This window comes from Coregonus clupeaformis, unplaced genomic scaffold (genome assembly GCF_020615455.1).
Source record: "Coregonus clupeaformis isolate EN_2021a unplaced genomic scaffold, ASM2061545v1 scaf0903, whole genome shotgun sequence".
Taxonomy (NCBI): domain Eukaryota; kingdom Metazoa; phylum Chordata; class Actinopteri; order Salmoniformes; family Salmonidae; genus Coregonus; species Coregonus clupeaformis.
In genome coordinates, this window is record NW_025534357.1 from 104123 (window position 1) to 117198 (window position 13076).

Here is a 13076-nt window from a genome sequence, read left to right on the forward strand (position 1 = left end):
AGTTGCACCCCTAAAAACGAAAAACATTTGTCATAAGAAACTAGCTCCCTGGTATACAGAAAATACCCGAGCTTTGAAGCAAGCTTCCAGGAAATTGGAACGGAAATGGCGCCACACCAAACTGGAAGTCTTCCGACTAGCTTGGAAAGACAGTACCGTGCAGTACCGAAGAGCCCTCACTGCTGCTCGATCATCCTACTTTTCCAACTTAATCGAGGAAAATAAGAACAATCCAAAATTTCTTTTTGATACTGTTGCAAGGCTAACTAAAAAGCAGCATTCCCCAAGAGAGGATGGCTTTCACTTCAGCAGTAATAAATTCATGAACTTCTTTGAGGAAAAGATCATGACCATTAGAAAGCAAATTACGGACTCCTCTTTGAATCTGCGTATTCCTCCAGGGCTTAGCTGTCCTGGATCTGCACAGACTCTGCGAGGGCCTGGGATCGGGAGAGACACTTAAGTGTTTTAGTACTATATCTCTTGACACAATGATGAAAATAATCATGGCCTTGTGATGTCACGAGAGGCTGTGTCCTGGAGGGACGTTACATCCCCCTGAGGTGGCTGCAAACCCAGACAGCTATGGCTCCATCTGCTGGTATGGTCGGGAACTCCACCCCTCTATGGCCAATCTTCCCACGCAGCTGAAACAAATGAGGAGCTGATGAGCTGAAGGTTTGGGAAGGGAAGAGACACAGTCTCCAACCTGGGCTCTCTGGAGGACAAGAGTGCTGCACGTCCACTTCCATGAGGAATATAAGGATTTGGAGATACTTACCTTTGGGAAATACTCACCTTTGGATATATGCACCTGTGGAAATACGTGAGAGACATTTGGAAGGACTTTTTGCTGGGTTGGCCACTAGCTGCAACGTGGACTACAGTAAGGCTGGGGAAAAGTTATCTGAGCGAGGGAGAATTATGATTTTGGATGTGGAAGAGACATCCCTGAACTGTTAACCCTTAAAGAGCCACAAGAGAACAGAATTTTGTTATATTTTCGTTAATTTCCCAAGACCTATAATAAAATCCTTGTTTTGTTTGAACCTTGTCTCCTTGCACTACTTGAGCAATCCCGCTGAAAGCTGTGTAGCCTCTCGTGACGTCACAGATGGTGGAGAATACGGGCACGCTCAAGCGTTAATAGTGCATGTCAGAGGAGGATACCGAAGGTTTGATCACCCAGTTTTTCCAAGTTGGCCGTAGGCTCCCTGCCGACTGAAATGGAGGACATATTGAAAGCCCTTGTTGCTGGCCAGCAAGCCCAGATGCAAGTAAACGTGGCTCTCTTGGAGGAGCAAAAGAAAGCCAACCTTCTGAAGGCAGAGGAATTGCAGTTGCAGAGACAGAGGGTGGTCCAAAATACCCGCCCAATAAAGGCAAGTGACTTTATATCTAAGATGGGAGCTACCGATGACATTGAGGCATACCTGCATGCATTTGAGGCCACGGCCACTAGGGAAGCCTGGCCCAAGCAACAGTGGGTTGGTCTGTTAGCCCCCTTTCTAACCGGGGAATCGCTGAATGCTGTCCGGGACCTGGGCCCTGACCAGGTTACTGACTATGATGCCCTGAAGGCTGAGATCCTCAGCAGATATGGACTCACAAAGTTTGGTATGGCCCAGCGCTTTCACAGCTGGACCTTCCAACCAGACCAACCTCCTCGGGCGCAGATGCATGAACTTGTCCGAATCGCAAGGAAATGGCTGGATCCGCAGAGGAATACAGCAGCGGCGGTGGTGGAGGCCGTTGTGGTGGATCGTTACCTACGCGCCCTGCCTTATGAGGCAAAACGGTTCATCAGTCAACAGGCCTTGACCACGGCTGATCTGACCGTGGAAGCTGTGGAAAAGTACCAGGCCACAGCGGAGATGCTGAATGCTTCCCGAAAAGACCCCAGGAGTGCGGCCCCACCACAAATGGGAAGAACCCGTCCAAAGGACCCCCAAGGTCTCGAACCCAGCCACGTCAGGACTTATCCCGGCTCCAGGGGGAGCCAGAAACCAGGCGGGTCCAAGAAGAGTACACCAGGAGGGGGAAACTCGACAGTGTTACCGGTGTGGGGAGATGGGACATATCTCCTGGCAGTGTGGGAAACCAGCCGATGAACCTATGCCCACTGCGGAGTCCTCCAGCTCAGCACCCACACACCGTTTTGCCTCGCTCTTGGGAGTCGTAGATGGCGGCCCAGATCGACCCCCCACCTGCCCGGTAACTGTGAATCACCATGATGTGGAGGCCTTACTGGATTCTGGTAGCCGGGCCACCCTGGTGCGTAAGGATTTGGTGGGCCCAACGTGTCTGACCCCGGGAAAGTCCTCCCAGTTTCCTGTGTCCATGGGGACACCAGAGAATACCCCATTACTGAACTTACAATGACCAGCACACGGGGAACCATACACACGACGGCGGGGGTGGTTGATTCCCTCCCCGTCCCTGTCCTAATTGGACGAGACTGCCCAGCCTTTTACCCACTCTGGAGAGAGTCTCAGGAGAGGATAACCCGAGTACCTCGGAAACGGAGAGGCAAGACTCATCCTGGGAAGGCTCCGGTGCAATCCTCCGAGTTACTCACTCCCGCCCGGGCTCTGATAGGGATGGCAGGTGCCCAGACCGACACAGAGACGGAGCTACAGAATCTGGACAAAGAACTGTCTGGTCTGAAGGGGACCGCTGAGAGGTATCGTTTGTTAAAGCAACAGTTAGACATGAAGACAGAAGAGTTAGATATCCTCCAGGCTAAACTCCAACAGAGCTCCTTCCCTAAGCAACAGGAGGAGCTGGAGAGGCTGCGCAGGACCATCGAGGAGTGTGAGGAGACCCTGCGCAGTAGTAAGGAGGTCCAGAAGAAGGCAGAGGAGAAGTACAAGGTGTTGGAGAACAAGATGAAGAATGCGGAGGCAGAGAGAGAGAAGGAACTGAAAGCTGCTCAACAGAAGCTAAACTCTGCTAAAACCAAGGCTGATGCGTTCAGTAAGAAACTCAAGGAGAGACAACAGGAGGCTGAGTCCCTGGTCCTAGAGGTGGAGGAGTTGAAGAGAGAGCAGGCTGGCAAGCACCACGGCAATGCGGACGCCCTCTCCCGGCGTGATGCCTTCTTCGCTGCCGTTACCCCGACGAGGACGTCGGTCCCGAGGAGGGGGATGTGTGATGTCACGAGAGGCTGTGTCCTGGAGGGACGTTACATCCCCCTGAGGTGGCTGCAAACCCAGACAGCTATGGCTCCATCTGCTGGTATGGTCGGGAACTCCACCCCTCTATGGCCAATCTTCCCACGCAGCTGAAACAAATGAGGAGCTGATGAGCTGAAGGTTTGGGAAGGGAAGAGACACAGTCTCCAACCTGGGCTCTCTGGAGGACAAGAGTGCTGCACGTCCACTTCCATGAGGAATATAAGGATTTGGAGATACTTACCTTTGGGAAATACTCACCTTTGGATATATGCACCTGTGGAAATACGTGAGAGACATTTGGAAGGACTTTTTGCTGGGTTGGCCACTAGCTGCAACGTGGACTACAGTAAGGCTGGGGAAAAGTTATCTGAGCGAGGGAGAATTATGATTTTGGATGTGGAAGAGACATCCCTGAACTGTTAACCCTTAAAGAGCCACAAGAGAACAGAATTTTGTTATATTTTCGTTAATTTCCCAAGACCTATAATAAAATCCTTGTTTTGTTTGAACCTTGTCTCCTTGCACTACTTGAGCAATCCCGCTGAAAGCTGTGTAGCCTCTCGTGACGTCACAGCCTCTAAACCTTCAAGCTGCATACTGGATCCTATTCCTACTAAACTGCTGAAGGAGCTGCTTCCTGTGCTTGGCCCTCCTATGTTGAACATAATAAACAGCTCTCTATCCACTGGATGTGTACCAAACTCACTAAAAGTGGCAGTGATAAAGCCTCTCTTGAAAAAGCCAAACCTTGACCCGGAAAATATAAAAAACTATCGGCCTATATCGAATCTTCCATTCCTCTCAAAAATTTTAGAAAAAGCTGTTGCGCAGCAACTCACTGCCTTTCTGAAGACAAACAATGTATACGAAATGCTTCAGTCTGGTTTTAGACCCCATCATAGCACTGAGACTGCACTTGTGAAGGTGGTAAATGACCTTTTAATGGCGTCAGACCGAGGCTCTGCATCTGTCCTCGTGCTACTAGACCTTAGTGCTGCCTTTGACACCATCGATCACCACATTCTTTTGGAGAGACTGGAAACCCAAATTGGTCTACACGGACAAGTTCTGGCCTGGTTTAGATCTTACCTGTCGGAAAGATATCAGTTTGTCTCTGTGAATGGTCTGTCCTCTGACAAATCAACTGTACATTTCGGTGTTCCTCAAGGTTCCGTTTACGACCACTATTGTTTTCACTATATATTTTACCTCTTGGGGATGTTATTCGAAAACATAATGTTAACTTTCACTGCTATGCGGATGACACACAGCTGTACATTTCAATGAAACATGGTGAAGCCCCAAAATTGCCCTCGCTAGAAGCCTGTGTTTCAGACATAAGGAAGTGGATGGCTGAAAACTTTCTACTTTTAAACTCGGACAAAACAGAGATGCTTGTTCTAGGTCCCAAGAAACAAAGAGATCTTCTGTTAAATCTGACAATTCATCTTGATGGTTGTAAAGTCGTCTCAAATAAAACTGTGAAGGACCTCGGCGTTACTCTTGACCCTGATCTCTCTTTTGACGAACATATCAAGACTGTTTCAAGGACAGCTTTTTTCCATCTACGTAACATTGCAAAAATCAGAAATTTTCTGTCCAAAAATGATGCAGAAAAATTAATCCATGCATTTGTTACTTCTAGGTTAGACTACTGCAATGCTCTACTTTTCCGGCTACCCGGATAAAGCACTAAATAAACTTCAGTTAGTGCTAAATACGGCTGCTAGAATCCTGACTAGAACCAAGAAATTTGATCATATTACTCCAGTGCTAGCTTCCCTACACTGGCTTCCTGTTAAGGCAAGGGCTGATTTCAAGGTTTTACTGTTAACCTATAAAGCGTTACATGGGCTTGCTCCTACCTATCTTTCCGAGTTGGTCCTGCCGTACATACCAATACGTACGCTACGGTCACAAGACGAGGCCTCCTAATTGTCCCTAGAATTTCTAAGCAAACAGCGGGAGGCAGGGCTTTCTCCTATAGATCTCCATTTTTATGGAACAGTCTGCCTACCCATGTGAGAGACGCAGACTCGGTCTCAACCTTTAAGTCTTTACTGAAGACTTATCTCTTCAGTAGGTCATATGATTGAGTGTAGTCTGGCCCAGGAGTGTGAAGGTGAACGGAAAGGCTCTGGAGCAACGAACCGCCCTTGCTGTCTCTGCCAGGCCGGTTCCCCTCTCTCCACTGGGATTCTCTGCCTCTAACCCTGTTACAAGGGCTGAGTCACTGGCTTGCTGGTGCTCTTTCATGCCGTCCCTGGGAGGGGTGCGTCACTTGAGTGGGTTGAGTTACTGACGTGATCTTCCTGTCTGGGTTGGCGCCCCCCTTGGTTTGTGCTGTGGTGGAGACCTTTGTGGGCTATACTCGGCCTTGTCTCAGGATTGTAAGTTGGTGGTTGAGGATATCCCTCTAGTGGTGCGGGGGCTGTGCTTTGGCAAAGTGGGTGGGGTTATATCCTTCCTGTTTGGCCCTGTCCGGGGGTTTCTTCGGATGGGGCCACAGTGTCTCCGGACCGCTCCTGTCTCAGCCTCCAGTATTTATGCTGCAGTAGTTTATGTGTCGGGGGGCTGGGGTCAGTTGGTTATACCTGGAGTACTTCTCCTGTCTTATCCAGTGTCCTGTGTGAATTTAAGTATGCTCTCTCTAATTCTCTCGTTCTCTCTTTCTCTCTGAGAACCTGAGCCCTAGGACCATACGTCAGGACTACCGGGCATGCTGACACCTTGCTGTCCCCAGTCCGCCTGGCCTTGCTGCTATTCCAGTTTCAACTGTTCTGCCTGCGGTTACGAAACCCCCTACCTGTCCCAGACCTGCTGTTTTCAACTCTTAATGATCGGATATGAATTGCCAACTGAGAGACCTGAGCCCTAGGACCATACGTCGGGACTACCGGCCGTGGTGACTCCTTGCTGTCCCCAGTCCGCCTGGCCTTGCTGCTATTCCAGTTTCAACTGTTCTGCCTGCGGTTATGGAACCCCTACCTGTCCCAGACCTGCTGTTTTCAACTCTTAATGATCGGCATGAAAAGCCAACAGATTTATTCCTGATTATTATTTGACCATGCTTGTCATTTATGAACATTTTTGAACATCTTGGCATGGTTCTGTTATAATCTCCACCCGGCACAGCCAGAAGAGGACTGGCCACCCCTCATAGCCTGGTTCCTCTCTAGGTTTCTTCCTAGGTTTTGGCCTTTCTAGGGAGTTTTTCCTAGCCACCGTGCTTCTACACCTGCATTACTAGCTGTTTGGGGTTTTAGGCTGGGTTTCTGTACAGCACTTCGAGATATCAGCTGATGTATGAAGGGCTATATAAAATAAAATTGATTGATTGATTGATTTTACAGTATATGTTTGCAAAAAAAAATACTAACCACAAACATCAATCACTTTCCTCAACTCTAACCTTCACCCCACTTTGCGGGGCTGTCATCAGGGCAAGGGGTGGCTACTTTGTAGAATCTAAAATACATTTTGATTTGTTTAACACTTTTTTGGTTACTACATGATTCCATATGTGTTATTTTGTGGTTTTGATGTCTTCGCTATTATTCTACAATGTAGAAAATAGTAAAAATAAAGAAAAACCCTGGAATGAGTAGGTGTGTCCAAACTTTTGACTGGTACTATATATAATACATTTTCTGAATGGAAATACTCTTTCATTGTAAACTTAAACAGCAAAAAACTAATATAAAGTATGTAGAAAAGATAATGGACTTTTAAAAAAAATAATCTTTGAGAACTAACAATCATCAAAATAAACACTGAACAGTCAGGGGAATTTAAAATTACCAAAACAATTAATTTAACAGTATTGATTTTGTTATTAAGTTACAGCAAAATAATAATAATAATAATAATAATATGCCATTTAGCAGACGCTTTTATCCAAAGCGACTTACAATCATGTGTGCATACATTTTTAGTATGGGTGCTCCCAAGACCATATTAGCCATGGCAAAATGCATAGCATTGCAGGAAATTATCTTTAAAACTGCTAAATGACTGTAAGTCGCTTTGGATAAAAGCGTCTGCTAAATGGCATATTATTATTATTATTATTATATAATATTATTATCACCATCATGAACTGCGATGTTAGATCTTTCCGGTCTTTATCAGTCATCCATAACAGTAGGTGGCGCCCTAAGCTTAGTAGCAGAAGACACCGGAAACATGGTTCTTCTTCTACGCCCTTGACCTTCCTGCTCGTATGACGACACATCAAAACAATAACATTTGACAGCGGTGACGCGGACTTTGCTTTCGAATAACATTATTGGAAATGAGAGAATAAAACGATCAAAAGAATGAATACGGCTCTGAGACACTGGAAGGAGGCCGCGACGGTCATACTAGCTGCTGGTACGAGACATAAAGTCACTGTAGATAGTTTGACAAGGTGTGTCGGTAAAGGCCCCTCTGCGGTCAGTGGGCACTCCAGCTTGCCTGACAAGTTAGCCTTCGACTATAACGTGTTGTTGCTGAAACGAAGCGGTACAAGTGGCTTCATGCCGAACGCTTACGTCTTTCCCGGCGGTCTGGTGGATTCGTCGGATTTCTCAAGTGAATGGCTTGATCTTTTTAAATCTTTTCGGCGCTCACCGAATTTTGGACTCGGATTTGTGAAGCAGCCGCCAGAGACGAGACCTCCGATCTTCGCCACCGACAGAAAGAAACTGGGTTCTCCCATTCCAGGTGACGTCGCATTTCGCATCTGTGCGGTGAGGGAAACTTTCGAGGAGTCGGGAGTACTTCTAGTCGTGCCGAAAGAAGAAGAGAGTACTTTACTTAACGGCATCGAGAACAAGAGAGACAGTCAGCCCGAATTAACCAGAATAGCCGATGTCTGTGACGAGAGTGAATTGGCTAAATGGAGAGTGCTGGTAAACGAGAACCCCTGTAACTTCATCAGAATGTGCAGGGAGCTGGAGTGTCTACCCAACATCTGGGCTCTGCATGAATGGGGTAACTGGCTGACCCCTACTGGCGTGTATGGAAAACAGCGGAGGTACGACACAGCCTTCTACATTTGCTGTTTGCAAGAAACACCACCTCACACCCTACAAGACGAGAAGGAAATTGTGCACTTTAAGGTGATACCATAGTTTAGTAGGGTGAAAGTGTATTTTTATTGTGATGTTCAAAGTGTTATGCGACTCTGTATTCATTCATTATGTATTCATCAGTTCATAATATTGTTGTAAACTGTTCATTCATCTTAGTCTAACCTAAACCCCTCTCCCTCTCTCTCCTCCCCTCTCTCAGTGGTCCACCCCCTCAGAGATCCTCCACAGCTACCAAGCCAGAGAGATGTGGATAGCCCCACCACAGTTCTATGATCTCAGCCGTATGTGCCGGTTCCCCTCCCTGCAGGACCTCCACAGCTTCTCCAGACGGAGAGCGTCAGAGGGCTGTGAACAGTGGCTCCCTATCCGCATGGTGTCAGACAACTACTACATATCACTCCTCCCAGGTTAGGGTTTAGGTTTACATTAAGGTCATTTAGCAGACACTCTTATTCAGAGGAACTTACAGTCAGTTCTCTCAACTTAACGTAGCTCGGAAAGACAACCACATATCACAGTCAGTTCTCTCAACTTAACATAGCTCGGAAAGACAACCACATATCACAGTCAGTTCTCTCAACTTAACGTAGCTCGGAAAGACAACCACATATCACAGTCAGTTCTCTCAACTTAACGTAGCTCGGAAAGACAACCACATATCACAGTCATTGTACTTCAACTCTCCTCAATAAAGCAGCTGTCAGAGAAATGAGTGCTAGTAAGAAAAGTAGAGTGTTGTAACAAATGAGATGTTCTGTATAACTGATGCCCCGCTTCACATTTCTGTCTCAAAAAATCAACAACAAAAAAAATCGGAAATAAAATTGAGTGACTTATTTGATTCATTTGAATAGATTCTATTAAATGATTATTTCTAACTAATTGACTTCGCCATTGAAGTGGTTGGGAAAATAATATTTTGTGAATCGCTAACAGTGAAATAAAAAACGTAGTAGCCTTTCTTTTGGATTATGTCGCTACAAATCCAAGATGGCGTAGCAGTGCGGTCGCGTTCTTTGTTGTGTGTCCGTGTAAATAGCCAGTTTTTTTGTATTTTTTGTATTTTTCGTACATATTTCCCTATCACACTTTTCATCCTTCTACAAAATATACTTTCCTGCAACCCGCCTCACTCAATGTGGAACGGATTCTATTATTGACTTACCTTTTATCTAGAATCTCCAGTTGAAACTAGCTAGCCAGCTAACCAGCTACTTGCTATTAGCCACCGTTAGCGGTTTTTCACCATTATCCGTGGCCTGCACTACCTACCAGCCAGCTCTAGCCATGGTCCCCTGTAGCTCAGCTGGTAGAGCACGGCGCTTGTAACGCCAAGGTAGTGGGTTCGATCCCCGGGACCACCCATACACAAAAATGTATGCACACATGACTGTAAGTCGCTTTGGATAAAAGCGTCTGCTAAATGGCATATTATTATTATTATTATTATTATTATCGGCCAGTCTGCACCATTCGATCACCAACACGACTGGTCTGCCGACGAAATCGTCTGATGTGGTTACAACAGGCTTCCCGTTACGACGTCAACCACGAAGACCCATCTGCTAGCCCCGCCCGCTTAGCACACGCTAGCCGAGGCCTCTTGCTCGCTAGTGCTATAGCAGCCCCCGAACTACCTCCGAACTCTCCTATTGCTGTTCACCGGACCTTATGATAACTCAGCTATACAGCTGATGCCTGCTGGACTGTTCCTTTATACGGTACCGCATCCTGTTTATCTGTTTAGCCTCAGCCCAAACTTTGTCGCCATTACCAGCTGTTGTCTTAGCTCTCTTGAATAACACCTGTGATTGCTTTATGCCTCTCTCCCATGTCAATATGCCTTGCTTATTGCTGTTTCGGTTATTTCTTATTGTACTATTTCACTGTAGATCCCCCAGCCCAGCTAAACCTGCCTTAGATAGCTATTTTGTCCCATCCCCCATACACGCAGAGACCGACTCAATTGGTGCCTCCAGTGATGCTATCTCTTTCATTGTTACCCAACGCGTAGGTTTACCTCCACTGTACTCATATCCTTCCATATCCTTGTCTGTACAGAATGCCCTGAATCTATTCTACAACGCATGGAAATCTGCCCCCTTTTTTTCTCTGTACTCAACGCACTAGAAGACCAGTACTTAAAGCCTTTGGCCATATCCTTATTCTACTCCTCCTCAGTTCCTCTGGTGAGGTAGAGGCTAACCCAGGCCCTGCAGCCCCAGTATCACTCCTACCCCCCAGGCGTTATCATTTGTTGACTTCTGTAACCGTAAAGCATTGTTTTTTTGCATGTTAACATCAGAAGCCTCCTCCCTAAGTTTGGAGTTATTCACTGCGTTAGCACACCCAGCCAACCCTGATGTTCTAGCAGTGTCTGAATCCTGGCTTAGGAAGGCCACCAAAAATTCAGAAATGTCCATCCACAACTACAACATTTTCCGTCTAGATAGAACTGCCAAAGGGGGTGGAGTTGCAATCTACTGTAGAGATAGCCTGCAGAGCTCTATCATACTATCCAGGTCTGTGCCCAAACAGTTTGAGCTCGTACTTCTAAAAATCCACCTTTCCAGAAATAAGTCTCTCACTGTTGCCGCTTGCTACAGACCCCCCTCAGCCCCCAGCTGTGCCCTGGACACCATATGTGAACTGATCGCCCCCCATCTATCCTCAAGAGTTCGTACTGCTTGGTGACCTAAACTGGGATATGCTTAACACCCCGGCCAACCTACAATCTAAACCAGATGCCCTCAATCTCACACAAATTATCAATGAACCTACCAGGTACAACCCCAAAATCTGTAAACATGGGCACCCTCATAGATATCATCCTGACAAATGTACCCTCTAAATACACCTCCGCTGTCTTCAACCAGGATCTTAGCGATCACTGCCTTATTGCCTGCGTCCTTAATGGGTCCGTGGTCAAACGACCACCCTCATCACTGTCAAACGCTCTCTAAAACACTTTAGCGAGCAGGCCTTCCTAATTGTCCTGGCCCAGGTATCCTGGATGGATATTGACCTCATTCCGTCAGTAGAGGATGCCTGGTTGTTCTTTAAAAGTAATTTCCTCTTAATCCTAAATAAACATGCCCACACACCCTCCACATGCTGCTCCTAATATGCAGCTGTTTTGCAGGGAGAATGGGCAGGGAGTTATTTTTGCCAGTATCTACAGTGAGGGAAAAAAGTATAGATCCCCTGCTGATTTTGTACGTTTGCCCACTGACAAAGACATGATCAGTCTATAATTTTAATGGTAGGTTTATTTGAACAGTGAGAGACAGAATAACAACAAAAAATCCAGAAAAACGCATGTCAAAATGTTATAAATTGATTTGCATTTTAAATGAGGGAAATAAGTATTTGACCCCTCTGCAAAACATGACTTAGTACTTGGTGGCAAACCTTGTTGGCAATCACAAAGGTCAGACGTTTCTTGTAGTTGACCAGCAGGTTTGCACACATCTCAGGAGGGATTTTGTCCCCCTCCTCTTTGCAGATCTTCTCCAAGTCATTAAGGTTTCGAGCCTGACGTTTGGCAACTCGAACTTTCAGCTCCCCTCCACAGATGTTCTATGGGATTAAGGTCTGGAGGCTGGCTGGCCACTCCAGGACCTTAATGTGCTTCTTCTTGAGCCACTCCTTTGTTGCCTTGACCGTGTGTTTTGGGTCATTGTCATGCTAGAATACCCATCCACGACCCATTTTTCAATGCCCTGGCTGAGGGAAGGAGGTTCTCACCCAGGATTTGATGGTACATGGCCCCCGTCCATCGTCCCTTTGATGCGGTGAAGTTGTCCTGTCCCCTTAGCAGAAAAACACCCCCAAAGCATAATGTTTCCACCTCCATGTTTGATGGTGGGGATGGTGTTCTTGGGGTCATAGGCAGCATTCCTCCTCCTCCAAACATTGTTGTTGTTGTTGTTGTTGTTGTAGGGTATTCTGTCAGTCCTCTACATTATCCCAGCAGACATCAACACCCTGATAAACTACTTCAGTTTACCCTGTTGTTGTTGTTGTTGTGGTAGGGTATTCTGTCAGTCCTCTACATTATCCCAGCAGACATCAACACCCTGATAAACTACTTCAGTTTACCCCTGTTGTTGTTGTTGTTGTAGTAGGGTATTCTGTCAGTCCTCTACATTATCCCAGCAGACATCAACACCCTGATAAACTACTTCAGTTTACCCTGTTGTTGTTGTTGTTGTTGTTGTAGGGTATTCTGTCAGTCCTCTACATTATCCCAGCAGACATCAACACCCTGATAAACTACTTCAGTTTACCCTGTTGTTGTTGTTGTTGTTGTTGTTGATGTTGTAGGGTATTCTGTCAGTCCTCTACATTATCCCAGCAGACATCAACACCCTGATAAACTACTTCAGTTTACCCTGTTGTTGTTGTTGTTGTAGGGTATTCTGTCAGTCCTCTACATTATCCCAGCAGACACCAACACCCTGATAAACTACTTCAGTTTACCCTGCTGTTGTTGTTGTTGTTGTTGTTGTTGTTGTTGTTGTAGGGTATTCTGTCAGTCCTCTACATTATCCCAGCAGACATCAACACCCTGAAAACTACTTCAGTTTACCCTGTAGGTTGTTGTTGTTGTTGTTGTTGTAGGGTATTCTGTCAGTCCTCTACATTATCCCAGCAGACATCAACACCCTGATGAACTACTTCAGTTTACCCTGTTGTTGTTGTTGTTGTTGTAGGGTATTCTGTCAGTCCTCTACATTATCCCAGCAGACACCAACACCCTGATGAACTACTTCAGTTTACCCTGTTGTTGTTGTTGTTGTTGTTGTTGTTGTTGTTGTAG

The 13076-nt window shown here is 46.3% G+C and overlaps 1 protein-coding gene across 1 annotated transcript; it reads left to right on the forward strand.

Annotated features, from left to right (window-relative positions):
* Positions 1-7381: 7381 nt before the first annotated feature.
* Positions 7382-9286, forward strand: LOC123485943 (nucleoside diphosphate-linked moiety X motif 19-like). The gene is made up of 2 exons (XM_045217065.1): positions 7382-8281; positions 8454-9286. Exons 1-2 carry the CDS (start codon positions 7496-7498, stop codon positions 8664-8666), a joined length of 999 nt encoding a protein of 332 aa, XP_045073000.1. The 5' UTR covers positions 7382-7495; the 3' UTR covers positions 8667-9286.
* The last annotated feature ends 3790 nt before the right edge of the window (positions 9287-13076 follow it).

Excerpts from the sequence above, each read along its gene's own strand:
- LOC123485943 (XM_045217065.1), top strand. The coding sequence starts at position 7,496 with ATGAATACGGCTCTGAGACACTGGAAGGAGGCCGCGACGGTCATACTA. Across the intron at positions 8,282-8,453 it reads AGGAAATTGTGCACTTTAAG|TGGTCCACCCCCTCAGAGAT; the intron begins GTGATACCATAG and ends CCCCTCTCTCAG.